Source organism: Ursus arctos, unplaced genomic scaffold (assembly GCF_023065955.2).
Source record: "Ursus arctos isolate Adak ecotype North America unplaced genomic scaffold, UrsArc2.0 scaffold_1, whole genome shotgun sequence".
Taxonomy (NCBI): domain Eukaryota; kingdom Metazoa; phylum Chordata; class Mammalia; order Carnivora; family Ursidae; genus Ursus; species Ursus arctos.
Window position 1 is genome coordinate 90,361,130 of NW_026622763.1, and position 19,264 is coordinate 90,380,393.

At 57.0% G+C, this 19,264-nt stretch overlaps 1 protein-coding gene across 21 annotated transcripts in view; it reads right to left on the reverse strand.

Moving 5' to 3' along the window:
* Nucleotides 1–19,264, reverse strand: part of TNS1 (tensin 1) — a 213,126-nt gene that overhangs the window by 11,985 nt on the left and 181,877 nt on the right. For 9 of the 21 annotated variants that reach the window (XM_057304703.1, XM_044381181.3, XM_044381180.3 and 6 more), the window contains 7 exons: nt 19,032–19,228; nt 17,812–17,887; nt 13,945–14,037; nt 13,310–13,333; nt 12,811–12,849; nt 4,667–4,865; nt 692–1,758 (listed from right to left, as the gene is read on the reverse strand). In XM_057304703.1, coding sequence (XP_057160686.1) covers nt 692–1,758; nt 4,667–4,865; nt 12,811–12,849; nt 13,310–13,333; nt 13,945–14,037; nt 17,812–17,887; nt 19,032–19,228 — 1,695 coding nt within the window. The remainder of the gene's footprint in view (nt 1–691; nt 1,759–4,666; nt 4,866–12,810; nt 12,850–13,309; nt 13,334–13,944; nt 14,038–17,811; nt 17,888–19,031; nt 19,229–19,264) is intronic. The other 12 variants (XM_026491979.4, XM_026491981.4, XM_048214325.2 and 9 more) reach the window with 5 other exon arrangements.

Here is a 19,264-nt window from a genome sequence, read left to right on the forward strand (position 1 = left end):
TTTATTAAATGTCTGACCCTGGACCAATGACAGTCTCTCTAAGCCTCGGTTTGCTCCTGCATAAAATGGGAGTGAATAAGGGGGGGGGTCACCTGGGTGGCTCAGCTGGTGAAGCGTCTGCCTTCAGAGCCTCAGGTCATGATCTCAGGGTCCTGGGATCGAGTCGCCCATCAGGCTCCCTGCTCAGAGGAGAGCCTGCTTCTCTCTCTCTCCCTCGGACCCTCCCCCTTGCGCATGCTCTCTCTCTCTCTCCAATAAATAGATAAAATCTTTAAAATTAAACTAAATTAAATTAAATTAAATGGGGGCAATAATACGTACTGTGCCAGGCGGCCATGAGGACTAAAGAGCTCGCGCGTGGCTTAGAGCCTGGCACACAGCAGGTGAGCAACAAACGGCAGAGGCCAGGCTGGTGGTGACGACCATCATTCACAGTAATGTCATCATTACCATTCTCCTCCTCCTCCTCACCCTCATGGGCACCTACACCCTCATCACTGCCCCACACCCAGCACCCTTACTTTGAGGACACCTCCGACTCCCATTATACAGACAAGGAGACTGAGGCCGAGAAGTCAGTGATCTGCTCGAGGTTGTGTGCCAAAGAAACGTCAGAACAGAGGTGGAGACAGATACCCTAACCGGCAGACGGTCCGTCGCAACGGAGGCGGGAGCAGAAGGAGGGGCTCACCTGGCATGGAGTACTTGGAGAAGTCGGGCAGGGTGTGGGAGAAGGAGACGGTGCTGCCCCCGCTGGGACTGGACATGCCGCTGGCCACAGGCGAGGAGGACACCTTCCCGTTGATAGTGGCGTAGTTGGGGAGGCTGCCCCCTCGGTCGCCCACGGACATCCTCCGCTTCTCTGGCAAGGCTGGCGTGGGGCTCCCTTGCCGGAAGGCGGCTGAATCCGGTGATGGGGAGGTGGCAGGGCTGCTCAGGCCCGGGTAGTAGGCAGGGGACACAGGGAAGGAGGGCGTGGAGGGAGCCTGGTAGCCAGAGGCACTGCTCTGCCGGGACAGCGTGGGTCTCGGGTCCTCAGGGGTGGAATAGCCACAGTAGGCCACATGCCGGTCCAGGCTGGGGCTGCTGGGAACCACAGATCCAGACCCTCCCAGGTGCCGGCCCATGCTGGGGCTTCCAGGGCTGGCTATCGCATTGCCATGGAGACCAGAGGCCAGGCTGCCTTGGTGGGCCCCAGGGTGCCGGGCCAGACTGGGGCTTCCAGGAGTCGTGGCCACACTGCCATGGAGGCCTGAAACCTGGTGGGCCCCGGGATGCCGGCCCAGGCTGGGGCTTCCCGGAGTGGTCGCTGCACTGCTCTGGGGGCTGGAGACCGTGCTACCATGGAAACCAGTTCCTGCTGGACCCATCACCTGGCGGTGGCTCAAACTGGGACTACCAGGGGCAGCCACACTGGGGTTGATGGCCCGGCGGCCAAAGCCAGGACTGGGGGGGGTGTTGGTGCCCACTGTCCGGTGGCGTGCCTGAGGGCTCCCGGGCACGGTGTGGACGCCGGCCACGGTGAACTGAGACCGTGCCTGGCTTTCCGGGGAGCTGAACTGCTGAAGTGAGTAGTCAGGGCTGCTGTAGCTGCTGCCTGCAGGCGGGAGAGGAGAAGAGCTCTGGTAGCTTCTCTGAGCCGAAGGGCTGGGCTGGCCCAGGCTGCCGGAACGGAAGCCCGAATCCAGCAAAGGCTGGGTGGGTGTCCGGGGGCCCTGGTCGCTGTTTTCCCCGGATGGGAAACTCCCCACTGAAGTGCTAGAAAGAGAGGGGGCAGAGATGTCAAGGTGAAGGACAGGCTCTCCGTGAGCATGCAGCCCTCCCTCCCCCCGCTAGTAACAACGACATGAGCTCCACTGGCGTGTTTGCTGGAACATCATGACTTTTGCACATGCCCCCATGGAACTGGCAGAAGAAGAGACGGAGGCTCAGAGAGGTGACACACTAAGCTCCCAACCACACAGTAAAAGACCAAGGTTCCAGCTTAATTGCATCTGACTTCAAAGCCCATGTTTCCCCCACTGCCCCTTGTTGCCTCTTAAACCACAAGTCAAAATGGGGGGGGTCTCCCCTATGGAAACTGAAGACAGCTGTCCTCACGTCACCTCCAACATCACTGAAACCGAACACCAGGGAGGGGTCAAACCACCTGGCTCCTGTCCTACTGGGAGTATCCCCGCCTTGACTCACTTTTCCCAGAATGCTATTATCGCCTTTGGATACAGAGAGTGCTGGAATTGGGCTTTCATTCCTGGAGAGCTCCAAAAGGCAAAGACAACAAGTCTCACAGAAGGAGGTTTCAGCTTATTGTGAGGTCTGCTTTCCAGCCGTTGGATCCGGCCACTAATTTAGCAAGCTGCCTTGCATACTAATGAGACGCCCGTCATTAGCAGTATTCAAGCAGAAGCTGACTGACTTCTTGACCTGAACGGGGGGAATTTCCTCCATTGGGGGGTTAGATTAGATGAGTTCAGAGGTCACTCCCCATTCTAAGACTCCCGTAAAATTCAGTTCAGAGGGGGCTGTCCCTGGGGGAATAGCCTCGATCACAGATTCCCCTCCGAAGTTTTGTGCAAGTCTGTATGGCAGTGCAATGCAATGGCCCATCAGCTGGGAAACCTAGATTCTGGAAACCTGTTCAACTTTCTCATGTGGCAAACAAGGCAGCTGGGTTAGATAACCCTGATTCCTTCCAGAACCAAACTCCTACCCATTGATGATATGGTAGGAGAGGCAAAGGTTGACAGGGCCCCTGCCTGAGCTGTGGCTGCAGGGAGGTAGCAGGTGGGCTCTGCAGCAGGAGCCTCTGGGCAGGGGGCAGGGGGCAGGGGGCAGGGGTGGAGAGCAGTCCTGACACGAGACGATGAGCCAAAGTCTGGGCTACAGACTGGAAGGAGTCTCGAGGCCAGGTTGGATAAGCTCAGGTCCCCAGCCAGAGCCAAGGGCAGGAAGCAGGTCACGGGCCAGGCCAAGAAAAAGTCTACCTCGAATGCCAGAAGGAGCTAGAGTGGAATGCCATTCCTGGGATGCAGTAACACGGACTCTGACGGATGGGAGGATGTCAGGCTGAGCAGGGCAGGGTGGGGGACACTGACATGGAGTTCTGGAAGATTAATCCCACTGGAGAAATGCTAGCTTCCTGAGCCCTGAAAAGAGCCAACTCTACAGCAAGAGGAATTTGAATGAGAAACAGTGAAAACCTCCTAATGTCAGGGCTTCCTGGACAGGAGCCGCGGTGGCTGGCCAGGTTAGGAAGATCCATCCTCCTTTAAAGGAAGAATTCACCTTCTGCCCAGAAGCAGACTTCCTGAGAAATGGAGCCACCTGCCCTGTCAAGAGGCTGGGGAGGGGACGAGATGGACTGAGGATACATGCTTGGCCTGATGTTCTCGAATTCTTAGAACACAGAAGAACACAGCCTCTGCTCGCCGGGCCACCCCCACCCTGACCTGGGAGGGGCACACTGCGCTGGCCCAAGGTAGGTCATAGGGCACACAGCAAACTCTGCACCGGGCCCAGCCTGTGACAATAGGAGGGGGTGGCTGGAGAGTTTCTGGGCCCCATGGGAGGCCAGGCTGGGAAAGGGGGTGAACATGCAAAGGGATGCCTAGCAGCAGTTTCCCTCCTGGAGAAGAGCTCTGGTCCGGGTAGGCGAGCCCAGTCCGTCCCCCCTGCTTGGCACCCTATGTGTTGCCTGGGCTGATCTCAAGCTCCCTCTCCCGTGTCACGTCCCATTCTCCCCGTCACAAAGCCTATACAGCCCACTCCCCCTGCACCCTGTACACGGGGCCCTCCCTCTTCACAGCACTCCCCGGCCTGATTCCAGGCTTTCCTCTCTGTCTGACCCACTCGGAATGCCAGCCGCCCATCCTCCTCCCCACCTGCAGCTGTGTGCCCTCAGCCCCACGCAACAACACGTCCACACCCCAGCCCTCTGGCTGGCTGTGCTGTTCCTTCTAGAATGCCCATTCCCTCCTTGTCCTCCACCTTTCGAGTACTGCTCAGCCTTCTGGCCTCATTGCAAATACCTCCAGCCTCCAGAAACCCTCTGTTCATCCCTAGCCAGAAACAACCACCCCTCGCTGGGAGCTCCAAGCACTTCTATGTCTGCTCCGGGCACATCTGTCAGCCTGGAACGGGCGGGCACAGAGACACAGGCCCAGGGGAGGGGAGAGACATGGGCTCTAGAACCAGAAACCTTGGGTCTGAATCCTATTTCTGCTACTGTTTAGCTGCAGGACCTTGAGCAAGCTACTTGGCTTCCCTGTGCCTCCGTTTCCTCTTCTGAAAAGCAGGACCCTAAGAGTACTTACCTCTCAGGATGGCTGAGAGGATTAAATAAAATAACCAGACACAGCATTTAGCGAAGTGCCTGGCACGGCAGAAGCACTCCCTGCATATTGATTGCTGTTGCTAGGTTTTGAACTTGGGGGAAGGACTGGTTCACCACGGTGGCCTCCATTCCTTCCAACACAGTTCTAGACGGTGGGATCTAATTCAACCTGGGAAGGCTCATCCACCTTCATGCTCCCCATGGGCTTTGGCACCCGGGATGCTCTCTCAATGCTCCCCAGTGGGCTGGTTTCCGAGGTACAGCTATCTGGGTGTGATTTCTGCCCGTCCACGCTCTAGGCAGATCCAGGCCTGGCTCCTCCTCCCCACTTACCTGTCAGCGCTGAGGATGGGGCTGCTGGTGGAGAGGGGGCTGGGGGAGACAAAGGAGCCTCCCAGGGTCCCGTTCCTCAGGGGTGTCTCGTGGCCGTAGGCCTGGGCAGCTGGGGCGCTAAAGGTCTTGGGCTCGGGGTCCTGAGCTCGGGGTCCAGCCACTGCCGTTCTCACCACCGACTCCACATAGCTCCGGGGCTCTGGAAGGGGGCAGAAGAGAGCCTGAGATCCATGGGGGTGCAGTGTAGACCCCTCCCAACCGGTCGGGAACTCCCCAGCCTGTGGGGACAGCTTCAGAAGGACAGCCGAGCATGCAAAGGGCACTTCTGGGGTTCCAGCCGGCCCAGGCCTACCCCACTTCCCAGTGTCTTGGAGAAGCTGTGAGAGCCCCCACAGAACCTTTAACCAGGGCCTCGCTCACAGAAGCTTCCCAGAAATGGACCCCAGCTTTGCCTCTGAACACAGCCATCATAGAATCTTCCCTCCTACAGCTAGGCACCCCTTTTAGCGGCTAGCACCCCTTTTAGCTGCTTCTTCCCTCCTAGGTCCCCCCTGGCACCGCCGGAGTCTGCTCCACAATGGACCCAGAGCTCCGGCCCAGCCTTGCCCACGTTCAGAACAGTGCCAAGCTTCCCGTGGGCTCCACCCACGCCCAGAATCCAGAAACAGGCTTGCTGGCCTAGCAACAGGCCTGCGCCGGCCAGTCACACCCAGCCCCTTCCATGCCAAGACACACCCACCCACCTTGCCTGACACACTTAGCATTCCTCCCGAGACTGACATCATGATCCCTGCCTGGTGTTTGGAAGAGCCTAAGAATCAGGGGAGTTGGGGGACAAGGGCCAGACAGGCCATCGTACAGGTGAGGACGCCGAGTCCTGGGGCGTGTGACGTCCGGAGGCAGGACCAGGAGGAGATCTGATGCCCAGCCAGCGTCTGCCTGACCCTCCTCCCAGACTGCAGAGGCCAGGCCTGAAAGGCACTCAGGGCTACCCAGGGAGAAGCAGCAGACCACTCTTGGCTTCTCCAGGGACACGATCAGGGATAGATGACGTTCTTAGCACCTCCGTGCCTGGCACCGCCCTGTCTCCCCACATGGGACGTGATCGGAGCACAGCTCAACGCTGACCCCAATCAGGGCATCTGCCAAGACCAGCCTAAGAAAGTGAAGAAGCAGAGGATGTGCGCTGCCCTGGGCAGGCCAGGCCCCTGGAGCTTTCGCGGGCCAGGACTGTGTGATCGTGTGTGGGCGTGGGGCAGGATGTCTGCAAAGGGACAAACAGGCGTGGGGTGGTCTAGTCCAGGGACGGGGCCCCGGGTGATGCAGAGCCAGCCACCTGGGTGTCCGAAGCCAGCGTCCACATCGGCAGAGGTCAGCCTCCCAAGAGGCCGCCTCGAAAGCCCCCCTCAACCGGCCCTGGCCACCCCCCCCCCACCTCACAGAAGCCTCAGGCCGCTTTCTCTCCAAAGGTGTCGATTCTGTGCCGACCATGCCCGAGGGCCCAGCTGGAGCCAAGACAGGCTGCAGAGACCCCCTGCCCTGGCGCAGGCACACGCACGTTTTGTGAAAGATTCGATAGTAAAAGCAGCTAGTCACTGCTGCTTTCGGAGCACGAGAGCAGTCGTAAATAATCCGTAAACAAGAGGGCGTGGCAGTGTTGCAATAAACTTTCTTTACACAAACAGGCAGTGGGGCCAGATTTGGCCACAGTTTGCTGCCCCACTATCTCACCCCTCTCCTCGGCCCAGAGAGGTAGAGAGATTTGCCCCAGAACACACAGCCAATCAATGGCCAGAGACGCAAGCACCACGGTCTCCTGACTCTCAATGCCGGCTCCTGGTGGCCTAGAGGAGGGCCACAGCCTCACGGGGACGCCGAGAGCTGGCGGCCACCCAGTCCTCCAGCATGTGGGCCAGGACTATTAATGATAAAAATAGCAAACGATTACATGAGGAAAGCAGGAGGATGTAAGTAGCTCACCCCATCACACAGTACCAAGGGGCAGAGTTGGCCCAGGAATGCAGGCAGTCTGGACCAGAGCCTGCTCCCTCACCCACGGCGCACACACCAGCCAGCTAAAAATCAGGGAGCCAGTTTAGCCTTGGGGGCCTAGCTGTGTCCTCGCCACGTGACAAGGAGCCCATAGAAACGGCGATGGAGATGGAACACCACAGTCCATGCTCCCCTCCCACCCCTCACGTTCTAGGTCACTGAAAACTTCTCCTGTACCCTTCCAGGCTCTCGGCTTCACCCATGTGCCTGCAACACTTGGCACCCCCCTCTCTCCCACAGAGACAGCGAGACACCCCAGGCTCGTTGCTGATCTATATTCGCAGTGCCCCGCACACCCCCGGGCACACAGCGAGCCCCTGATATGCATCTATCCTATAAGCTAGTGGACGCCTGACCTTCCCCCTCCAGCCCCACCCACGCAGAGATGCATAATAACTAGGACCCAGAGGCCCACATTCATGTTCTTCATTCCCTGGAATTCGCGCTGACCCCAGAAGTTCAAGTTGCAACCCCCACGGATGGTCCCTGAAGTCTGTGCTCGCCTACTCGTCGCTGTCCTCCTGGTCCACTGTCCAGCCTGCTCTGCGTCCCCAGAGCCCAGTACTGGCTGTATCACCCAGACCCTCGGGTCCTGGGGCCCTAGAAGGCTTTGGCCTTCAGCCAGAGGGAGGGACTGACAGGAGATGGGAGAGAGAGTGAGGAGAGAAGGTCAAGGTGCCCGCGGCTGCATCCCTCTACCCAAGACCACAGCTCTGGTCAGGGGTCCTCTCCTCCAGCTCTCTGCTTTTCCTTCAGGTCTGGCATGGGAATGGCCCCCCCTCTTGCTACAGATCACCCAGGGGGTGCTTCACCATCCGTCAATGCTTTACCCAGACCTTTTCAATGGTCCACGAAACTCCTCTCTTGCCCCATAGAATGAATCATCTGTTTCCTACTGGGACCCAGGCCCATACGCTGGGTAAGCAATTCACATTACCCTACACCCCATCTGTAAGGGAAAAAAAAAAAAGGTACATGTATCCCTTCCACCAGCAGTAAAACTGAGATAAAGCGGGCCTCACCACCCTGTCCCCCAGTCAGGACAGAGCCACGCCTGGGACCCGGGGATGCTGACTCCCATCCGGCCCGCTCGCCACTGGACAAGGCCTCATCCCCACTCACTGCTCCAGGCCGGACATGATAGCCTGAGCTCCAGGCCACGGGCCCGCACGTAGTTTGCACAGGGTGACGATGGGACGGCATATGAGAAATTCTGGGATGTCAGAAAGCACGAGGTGGTTACAGGATGGCCACCTTTGTAAGGCATCCGTGTCATCAGCCCCTTCCCCACTGCAGCAGCTGCCTTCCTTCCACACGGTAGGAAATAGTCCTTGAGCTCAGAGGCCAACCAGCCTCAGGGCTTTGTTCCCGGCCTAGCGGCCTAGCGGGATTCCAGTGACCCAGCCCACCTGGCCCTGCCCTCCCCTGGTCACTGTCCTTCCCCAGTCCTGCTAGATGCACGCCCTTCCTCGTCTCTGCTCAGCTAGTCTGTGACCATCTGTCACCCCTTCCGGGCTACCAGGCCCCCCAGGAGCAGAGATGAACAAAGCCCTCTGTCTCCATCTCTGTTTCCCATGAACCTGGAGCAGGAGGGACCCTTGGGAAGTTACTCCCTTTCTTGAGTCCATCTCCAGAACTGTTCAAAACCAACCTCTTAGGTCAAAAACTCCGTTTTCCCAAGTGTTCAGACTCGGTTGCCATATTAAAAACACCTCCTTTTTCTGTCTATTCCTCGGCTTTTTCTCTCTTTCCCACCACAGGACAACATACGACTCGTAGGATCCCCCTGCTTTCAATTCCTGGAGGGGTGACCTAGGACAGGCTGCTGAAACTTTGTGGGACTCAGTTTCCTCATCTGTAAAAGGGGAATGAGAATACTCACCTGCCCAGCCAGGATCAAGTGACAGAGATGGGAAAGTTCCCTCTAACGTTTTCCTGCTTGTTTCCACACCAGCGTTTCTAAGCAGCCCCACCGCTGCCGGCCTCTGCCCCAGCCACACCTGCTCCTGCCTCCCTCCACCCTTCTCTTTGACCCTCTCCTGCTACTTTCCTCCCCTCGTCCAGTCCTGGAGCAGCTGCACCCAAAGGAGTTGGGAAGAGTAGGAGAGGTGGGGCCAGGGAGGGTGCTTCACACAGAACATTCCAGAGCTCAAACTTATTCTAAGTGGCTGTTGGCGACTGAGAGCAGCTGGAAGTGTGAGTGACTTGGCCCCACCAGGCCCTGCGCACTGTCAGCTCTTCACCCACACCCTGAAGTGCATTTCCTGCCTCCAGGAAACGCTTTTTGCTTGGAGAGAAGGGGTCTGCCCACCCCAAGTAAAATGAAGACATGTGCGTGGGGGAGAGGGAGGCAGTAAAGAAACGCCTATGTTCCAGTCCAGAAGCTCAAAGGTGGAATTTCAAGCCTTTTAGGTTGGGCCATACACAGGAGTTCTGAACTCCTGTAAACACCCTGTTCCAACCCCCGCTCAGCACTTCTCCCCAACGCTGAGTTATCTGTTGGTATCTCTGTGCTCACCAGGGTATCTGACCTTATCCCCACAGTGGGTATACCCTCAGTGCCCAGCACAGGACCTGGCAGAGAACAGGCACTCAATAAATGGGCATTGCACAGTACAGCCCTAGAGTCCCAGAGGCCACAGTACACGCACCACCAAGGATCTCCGAGGAGGAACAATCCCCCGGAAGGGCCATTTCTAGTCTGGTCTTCCTTTATGCCAAATCCGTCCCACCTAGTCGTCTGGACAAACAGAACCTAACCTGAACGTTCCCTGTTTACATTCCTCTGGGAAAGAAGCTTCTATGTTTTCTTTCCCTATTTCACCACTGGGAAGACATTCTTGATGTTGACCTCATGGTCTTTACTGCTGCAGGCTTTATTCCTCTCCTTCCTTCATGGACAAGAGTACCCAGTCCCCAGCCCCACTGTTTAGAGGCTGTGGCCTGTGTAGTCACATGGAAAGGGGCAGCCTCCACTGATCTGGCGTTGGCTCTCAGCCATGCCCCTGACTGGCTCGGTGGACCTAGACAAGTCATTTAACTGCCTAAAAGTCATCTCCTCATCCATAAAATGGGGTTCCCACCACCTTCCTCTCGGTGCTTCTGTGATTGTTAAACAAGATGGTGTGACAAGGGTCCCACAAGGTCCCACTCCTGCCTGTTGAACCTCACCTGTACCACATTCCCTCTTGTTCCAGCCTCGAGCTCCCTCTTGCTCTCAGCCTCACTGATTTTGCAGTTCTTAGAAAGAAACCATGCAGTTTCCTCCGACCCCAGGGCCTTTGTATGTGCTTTTCCTCTACATGAATGCTCTTCTCACCTGCCGGTTTCGCCAAGTTAATGTCGCTCACCCTCACATCTTACTTCTTCAGCCAAGGTCAGGTTCTTGGCTGTAAGGTCTCACAAACGATATCCCTTCCCTTTGGAGCACTATCTGAATATATCATTCCAAGGAATCGGGCTCCGGCTCATGCATATGCTCCATGAGACGAGGAATCCTAGTACTGCTGCTCATGACACTCCCGGAGCCCGGCACGTGCGCAGCACACGGTAGGCACATGAATTATTAAATACAGGAATCAGTGAATGAGACAATGAGTGCACGACACGCATTTAGCAAAAGCCTTGACCACAGCAGATTACCTTAAAGTCTGGATAATTCTGCCTCTGATCATTTTTCCTCACAGGCATTTCTTCTGAATTTCCCATCAAAGTCTCAGCAGGGAAATCAAGCAGAGCTTCAGAGGGTCAGCAAAGAATGTGCTTTAGTCTGACCCGGGAGGTGGTACATGAGTCAGGAGAAATGGAACGGGCTGCCCACAGCCTTGCTCCCTGCCCTGCTTCCGCCCCCCTCCCCAGGCTGCGACAGCAATTCCGACCCCCCACGCTGGAATCCCAGGGCACGGCGCCTGGAAGCAGGAGGAGGGCTTTGAAATAGCCCCTGGACTAGCAGATGGGAGACCAGTGAGTCCAGTCTGGGTCCTGCTGCCTCCTCACTGTGGCCTTGGGCAGAAGCCCCAGACCCTCACCCCCACAACACAGGCCTCAGCCCCACATCTGTGAAAACGATGGGTGTTGCTCAGCAGATCCACAAGAACCTTCCCCTCCAAGCTCTGTGGCTCCAGGACATAGGGAAGAGGGCCGGAGGCCTCGGGGCCTTGAAGGCTGAGAGTCATTCGTGAAGCGAAACGGGCAGGTCTCAGTTCACAACTGTTGATACTCGCTTCTCTGAACTGTCACCCCAACACAGGAAACACGACACCCAGGGCCTGTCAGCCTGTGGGATAATCTCTCCTCAGACCCTCCCACTGGAAAGTGTTTGTGGGTGGGCTCCCGGCCCCAGCTTTTCTGGACTTCACTGCCCTGTCAGGAGCCAGGAGCCGGCGGCCAGCCTGGGGGAAAGCCCCTTCCCAGGGATGGCAGGAGGGCAGTCAAGAGCACACTGGGGCTCATTCCACTCTGGGATCTGTTGCTGAGGGCCACCTCGATCTGCAACCCCCCAGCAGCCTAGCGCTGCTGCCCAAACTCTGACTGCTCCAAGTGGCCAAAGCCCATGGGAAGCCGCAGCCATCTCACCTGGGTGACAGCAGATTCAGAGGGGGACAGCCCACGGCCACTCTGGGGGGGGGGGGGATCAAGGTGGTGAGTGGGAAATGGACTTAAGAAAGCAGACGGGGGGCGCCTGGATGGCTCCGTCGGTGGGGCATCCGACTCTTGGTTTCAGCTCAGGTCCTGATCTTATGGGTCCTGGGACTGAGCCTCACAGCGGGCTCCACACTCAGCAGGGAGTCTGCTTAAGATTCTCTCCCTCGGCCCCTCGGCTGCTCATATGTGTGCTTGCATGTGTGCACGAGCTCTCTCTCTCAATAAACAAATAAATCTGAAAGGAAGGAAAAAAGGGAGGAAGGGAGGAAGGAAGGAAAGAAAAGGGAGGGAAGGAAAGGAAAGGAGAGGGGAGGAAAGGAGAGGAGAGGAAGGAGAGGGAAGGAGAGGAGAGGAGAGGAGAGGAGAGGGGAGGGGAGGGGAGGGGAGGGGAGGGGAGGGAAGGGAAGGGAAGGGAAGGGAAGGGAAGGGAAGGGAAGGAAAGAGAGGAGAGGAGAGGAGAGGAGAGGAGAGGAGAGGAGAGGAGAGGAGAGGAGAGGAGAGGAGAGGAGAGGAGAGGAGAGGAGAGGAGATCGAGCCTTTAAGTCAACCAGGCCACATGGAACCAGGGCCCAGGTGGGAAGTCAGGACACCCAACATGTCAGGGCTAGAAGCGATCTCAGCGCACCCCTCATCCAACGCCCCCTGGTGAAGGAGAGGAGGACACCGATGCCCGGAGCCACACACAGACGGCCCAGCCCGACATCACCTTCATTTCACCTGATGCTCTGAGTCATCATTTGAATTCCGTCCCTAATACATTAAAGGCCTCCAACGAGATTACGTCCCCTCTCTGCCTTCCCTTCTCTGCTTACATCCCCTTCCCTGCTTCACGTACAACGCAGAGTACGAGGCTTAAGCTGAGCCACAGACATGCGCGCTCCCTGAAACTGTCAAAACCGTGTGCACTGGTGTCCCGAGGCCCTCGTGTGGGAGTGGACCTATCGCTGCTCTGCGATCCCCAGAGGCATCCAGACCCCCTACCATCTGTGTTGTTAGGAAACCAAGCAAGGGCTTCAAGAGGGCCATGCTCGGCTCTCGGCTGCTGAGACAGCCCGCTCCGGGCTATGCACACGGGGGACGCCCCAGGCAGTGGAAGAATGTGTGTCCCGTTGCCCTCTGAGGGCGCTGGCTGCTCCCAGGCAAACTAGCATGGGTGCCGCTGGGGGAGGAGGTGGCGGGGGCGCGGGGGGGCTGTTACCAGGTCGCACCGTCCTGGTGCCTGGAGCTGGCTACGCCTGAACCCGGGCCCAGCTCGCCTGTCAGAACTCAGGCGGAGTCCAGGGTGACAGCTCGTCACCAGGGGGTGGGGACCAGAAGGCTCTGTGCCCGGTCATCTGAGACCTGTCAGAAAGAGAGCTGCCCCCAAGCCAGCCCGAGCAAACTCCCCGTGAACAGCCATTCCCAGACCCAGAGAGCAGGAAGCAGGCACACAGCCAAGCCACACTTACCTTTGGGAAGCTCGGTCGCCACCTTCCCCTCATCCTCCTCTGAGGGAAGATGAGAGGAGGTAGGAGGAAGGAGAGGTAGGAAAGAGAGGCGGGTGAGGAGGAGGAGAGGAAGAGCAGAAAGGAGAAAGAGAGAGATCGATTAACAGAGATTATTTCCTGAAAGACACTCTGCTGAGACAAGGGAGGCAGGAAAGCAGGGGTGAGGCCGGGGCAGAAGAGCCCGGGGTAAGAGGTAAGGTCCGTCCTGACACATCCCTGGGGGCTCAGGACGCACAGCTGAAGGAGGGCCTTGATCTCAGGGACAAAGCCGCCCCCCTCGCAGCCCTTGCGCCCCGGGCTTGCATCTCAAGCAGAAGTGTGCTGGCTGGTGAGAGGCAGCCCCAGGCCCCGTCTGCTCGCCGGTGACTCAGTGTCCCTGGCCATGCAGACACCTCCGAAGGGGAGGTCGTGCCGGCCGTGTGTCCGCGTGGGTCACACATGCATGTCATTGCCCTCCTACCTGGCTGGATCATTCTTCTGGGGACTAAGGAAGAAAAGCAAAGTTGGCCCAAGAGCTCCAGCCCAGCCCTAAAACCAGAGTCTAGGGAACAACCTTCTGGGCTCAGCCTGCTCAAAATAGCCACTCAGGGCCCAGGGCCCTCCACTCTCCCCTTCCCCACAGGGAGGAGGGGAGCTGAGGGATGAGGTAAGGAAGTGGGAGGTGTGAACTGGGGGCGTGTGTACATCTGTGTGTGCATGTGTGTGCGTGTACACAAGTGCCTGAACACTGTGGGATGGTGGAGCCAGCCTTCTGGCAGAGACCGAACCAACTCCAAGGAAACTGAGGCCAAACTTCCAAATCCCCAAGTCAGAGGCCCCTGGGAGTGGCACTGACCCCACCTGTCCATGGGCATGAGGCTGCAGAGGGTCCCATCCCCCTCAACCCCTGCACAGAGAGCCCCCACTCAGGCCTGACCACACTGTGGGCACAAAGCCAGGCTGCCATCTCGTTTCCAGAAGGGTTCTGAGAACCCATCATCTCTGGGCATTTTCTGATTAGATCCTGAGGCCCTGCCCAGGACCACAGGAGTCCTCCAACCCCTACTCCTCCCTCTGGCCTCCCCCACCACCTCCCTTCCAGCTCAAGTCACTCACCACCTGTAGGGTGCAACAGGATGTCCGCTGGGTTGTGGGGTTTCAGGCCGAGAGCAGACAGGGGTGTCTTGGCCAGACCTGGAGGGGAGCGCACTGTGCCAAGGAGAAGAAAGGAAACAGGAGTGAGCCTCAGGGTGAGGGAAGTGTGGGGAAAGGAAAAGAGGCAGAAGCGGGGACACCCCTAAGTAAGGACATGCTGGTGAGGGGTGGGCAACAGGAGGCCATACAGGGGAGGCGGCCCCAGCACCAGAGGTGACTGCCTTGCTCCCACTGCCCATCCTGTCTCCATATTTCTGCACAGCTCAAAGGGTAGAGTGAAAAAGTCAGGGAATGGCTCTGCCCCTCAACCCGGCCCTGGCCCTCAGCCTCGAGTAAATAACTTCTGTGCTGGGGCCCTTAGTGGCATCGCCGCAGTCCCCGTGCCTCGCCATGGCTTACAACATACACGCAGCTTTCTTTGAGTACCTCTGACTTCCTCCACACTACTGTCTCTCTTCCTTCACCCCTCGCTCCCCCAACACACACACAGTCTTTCCACACTGTGCGCTTGGGTGGACTTGGAGAGCAAAAGGAAATGAGATATCAAGATGGCACCTCCTGAAAAGGACAGAGGGAGGGAGGGATCATGGGCGGAGCCGTGCCGACCCTGAGATCCCAGGGCAGCCCTCGGCTGGAGGTCTTTGACCCCCAGCCAGCCATGTCACTTGTAAACCCCAGGATGAGAGAATTTCTCCTTGGGGGCTCTCTGTACCCCCCAAATCTCGGTGTTCTGGAAGAGGGGAGAGCTCCGCCTCCACAACCCTTGGCCGGAACACCAGCTCCCTGCGCAGACCCCAGGGCCCTTCCAAGCTGCCCGGCCGGGTTAGCGGTGGCGCGTAACACACAAGGTCAGAAAGGGCTGTCTGGCTCTTTCCCCTCAGCCAAGGACATGGCCGGACTCCGAGCTGAACTGCAGGGCGGCTAGTATGCGCAGTCACAAGATTTCTCGGGGGCAGCTGCTGCATCCCCTAACACACCTCTGAGAAGAAGCGAGAAATGAGCTGTGTGTCTCCTATGGTGGCTATCGGGAGCGTGCAGAGGCCACGGGCCCCGAGGACAGGCAGCCACACAGGTCAGCCAGAGCCCAAGCCGCCTGCCTGCCACACACCCAGGGTGTGTGGCCCTCGAGTGCCTGCACCCACACAGCAGCTCCAGGACCGCCCAGACCCCTCCTCCTTTCCCCAAAAGACAGAGAGGCCTACAGGAAACAAAGCTACAAGCTCTCAATGCAAGCATCGTGCATAGCGTGTCTGTATGCATGGCACACGCAGCAATGGTGAGAAATCACAGGGGTGTGAAAGGGGGCAGACTCCATCCTCACACCGTCCTCAGAGGCCCAGTGGACAGATACAGCAGATACACACACACACACACACACACACACACGCAGATTTCGGTTTCTGCCCCTCCAGCCGCCCTGCCCATTACTGAAAATGGTGTCTTGCAGTAGACCCTTACCGAGCACTTATTCATGTTTGTCAAATGAACAAATTTGAATGTAATTAACTATGGAGGAATGAGCCCAGCCTCAGAATGCCCGAGAAGCATCTCCAGCCCACGGGCGTGCATGGTCTAGGCGGCACAGCAGAGGCACAGGTGGACCACTGAGACGAGGTGAAGAGGACCAGAGACAGTGGGAGCTTTCTCTTGGTTCCACCTTCAGCACCTCCAGCTCCCTAGTCACTCGTGCCCCAGTCTCCAGGCATCTGGCTCTTCTGCTGAGGCAGACGAGTGGGTGGCCCTGAAGCCGGGCAAGGCTTTTGCTTCCCGAGAGAGGAAGGCCTTGCATTTCTCCACCTCTGTCCTCTCTCCCAACGCTGTACATTGATGAAACCTTTGACTTATTCTCCCCACCGGGGCAGCAGGGTTGGCAAGGGCAGGGAGAGAAGAATGGGAACAGACACATATGGCAAAATCTAACCCTAGCTCAGCCCAGATGGCTTCCATCCCACGCGGGGTGATGGCCAAGATCCTGGCTCACTGGACCAACAGCGAATCAGAGCAGGTGTGAAGGTGAAGGGTCAAGGCCACCCTCAGGAGGGAGAGCGATTCCAGGGAGTCACAAAAGGCTATGGAGGGGGCGCCTGGGTGACTCAGTTGGTTAAGCATCTGCCTTCAGCTCAGGTCATGATCTCAGGGTTCTGGGACCTGGCCCCATGTCGGGCTCTCTGCTCAGCAGGACCTTGCTTCTCCCTCTCCCTCTGTCACTCCCCCTGCTTATGCTCTCTCTGTCAAATAAATAAATAAAATCTTTAAAAAATATAAAAATATAAAAAGCCACGGAATTGTCTCTTCAGCAGACTGCCCTGGGCTTGCACTGTCCAATATGGCAGCCATGAGAGCACCTGCTGTGGGTGTGGCCATGAGAGCACCTGCTGTGGGTGCGGCCGATCGGAACTGAGAGGTGCTTTCGGAGCAACACACACACTGGTTTCCAAACAAGTGTTATGAAACCAGAATGCGACGTATCTCTTTATATTGATTCCATGTTGAAACTATATTATAGATCGTTTGAATTCAATAAAACCTACTAAAAGTAATTTCACCAGCCTCTTTTCACAGTTTTCAAAAAAGATTGAGCACTGGGTGTTACACGCAAATGATGAATTATGGAACACTACATCTGAAACTCATGATGTACTCTATGTTGGCTAACTGAATCTAAATAAAATTTTTTAAAATAAAAGATTATAAGATCTCAATATTTTTATCTTAATCTACCTATTGAAATGACAATATTTTAGACATTTGGGGTTAAATAATAAATATAACAATTCACTTCTCCAGTTTCCTATGATGTTTTTCAGGCTGTACATTTAAAATGCTCCATCACCAACAGGGCTTGGGCTGGATTTCCACTGGGCCACACTGCCCTGGGGAGAGGCATGGCTTCCACTCCCGGCTTTGGCCTCCCACATGCCCCAGACGACTGCCCACACAAGTTCTGCTGGGACAGGGAGGGGCTCCGGGGCCACATTCTTCCCTCACGACAGCCAGCCCCCAGGAGAACATACCGCCAGTTCTGGTCTCTGGTCCTCACCCTCCTCCCCTCCCTGATCTCTCTCCTCCTCGGCTGCCCCAGGCCTGCCACTGGGACCCTGAGTCCTTCTCAGTAGTGTTCTATCACTGCTGTCCCACAGTCACCCTTCTCCAGCTCCCCCTGTCTCTTCTACCATAAAAAAGTACACTACCCCACCCCTGCACTCATCCGGGTCTTCTCTTCTCGTGGAAATGCGTCTGTCCTTCAGAGGCTTTGCCTCTCCACTGAGCGCACCAGGGGCTAGAGACTAAATGTTCCTGCCTAGTGACCAAGGATGGACAAGATGGGGGCTGTGACAGGCTGAGTGTTCTGGGCCTTTCTTTCCCTGATGGAAACTTAGTAGGCTGCCTAAGACAGAAGAGGTGCCTGGATGCAGACGGAAATGGGGATCAGGAGCAAGAAGGTCAAGGGGTATCTCAGAGATTCATCAGCAGGTCACAGAGAGTCACTTTAGGATGGGGGTGGTGGTGTTTTGCACACAAGATATAAAAACGCTCAACGACTAGGAAAATTGCAGACTTTGGGAGGCCAGGGACCCCACAGAAGGTCAGTAGGACCCCAAGCCTGTGGCTGCTGTACCCCCACATATGTGCATGTGGACAATGGAAGGAAGGGGAGTCCGGCAGGGATGGTGAAGTGAAATGAGCCATCAGGACCAGGAGTGACAGATCCTGGCCCTGCCCAACTCTGCCAGCACCTCCCCCCGAACCTGGGGTGCTTACTCAGGCCAGGCTGAGACAGCGGCTAGAGGGGGCTCAGGGAAGACAGGCTTAGTGAGGCGCTCTTACCCCCACTGGGCGGTGGGCTGGTCGGGGAAGTTCCCTCCATCTCCTCAAAGGCCTCCTTGTAGCTGTGCAGATGGGGCTGCAGGAGAAGAAGAGGGGAGGTGGGGGGATGCCCACTGGTGGCCATGACCCTGAAGAGCAGGGGTTTCCCAGGTAACCAGCCCCCAGGTCCCCTTGCCAGTCCCACCACCCACCCCTCCACCTCCAGGACACAAAGGGAGATCCTGGCCATTCACGGCCCCACCCACCCCTTTGTCACTGAGAGAATGAAAAGCAGCTATTTGCAAAGCCATGGTCCTGCCTGGGTGGAAATCAGGAGCACTTGCCTTAGAAATATTCCCCAACAGGGCCAAAGAGAAGGGGCTGGGGATGGGGGACTCAGGTCCTGCCCAATGGCAGGAGAGAAAGGGATGTCCAAAAGCCATTTCTACCCAGAATAATGGATTTTATCGGACATGAGCCACTCATATCAGAATCTTCCGGGCTGGGGCGCCTGGGTGGCACAGCGGTTGAGCGTCTGCCTTCGGCTCAGGGCGTGATCCCAGCGTTATGGGATCGAGCCCCACATCAGGCTCCTCTGCTGTGAGCCTGCTTCTTCCTCTCCCACTCCCCCTGCTTGTGTTCCCTCTCTCGCTGGCTGTCTCTATCTCCGTCAAATAAATAAATAAAATCTTAAAAAAAAAAAAAATCTTCTGGGCTGTACATTTAAAATGTATGGTCCCGGGCCCTGGCCCATATCTACTATGCCGGGATCTCCGGAGGTGGACTTGGGATCTACATTTTTAACAAACTCCCTGGGGGCTGTTATGCTTGTGGCAGTCTAAGCTCTACCGCCTCCAACCACAGACACGTCTCCAAAACGCAAACATTCCGGCACTGAGATGAGATCTCCCGAGAAAACCCTGTACCTAGAAGGAATTCTAAACCGCTCTTGTCAGTCTATATGATTTGGCTTGCAGTTTAGAGACTGTGGTCGTCTGTGTCATACCCAGGACACTTACCACCCTACTAAGCAGCGCTCTTTAGGAATCAAAGAGGGAACTTCAATCTCAGTGTTAATCTAAGAAGTGGGAGCGTAAAAAGTATTTAGTGAGGGAAATGCCAGATTCCACGTGCCAGCGAAGAGATACTGAGGACTGAGTTTCCTGATAGGGCAGGGCCACGCAGGTGATGATCTGACTCCGCTACTCTCTTTGGCCCCAGGATGAAGCCCAAGGACTCACCTCTTTGGGCCGCCCTCCAGGATTGAGGGCGATGGTGAGAGCCAGCTCAGGGGAGACGCACTGGACAGGGGAACGAACCCCAGGGCTACGGGGGGACGCGGGTTCTGGAGACTGGTTCTCATACTGTCCATCGCTGGCTGCCCGCCTCCGGAGAGGGGCTGGGGGCTCGGCAGGCTGCTTCTCCCGAGCCTGCACTCCTGGGAGGAATGCAGGACGTAGAGGGCAGTGAGCAT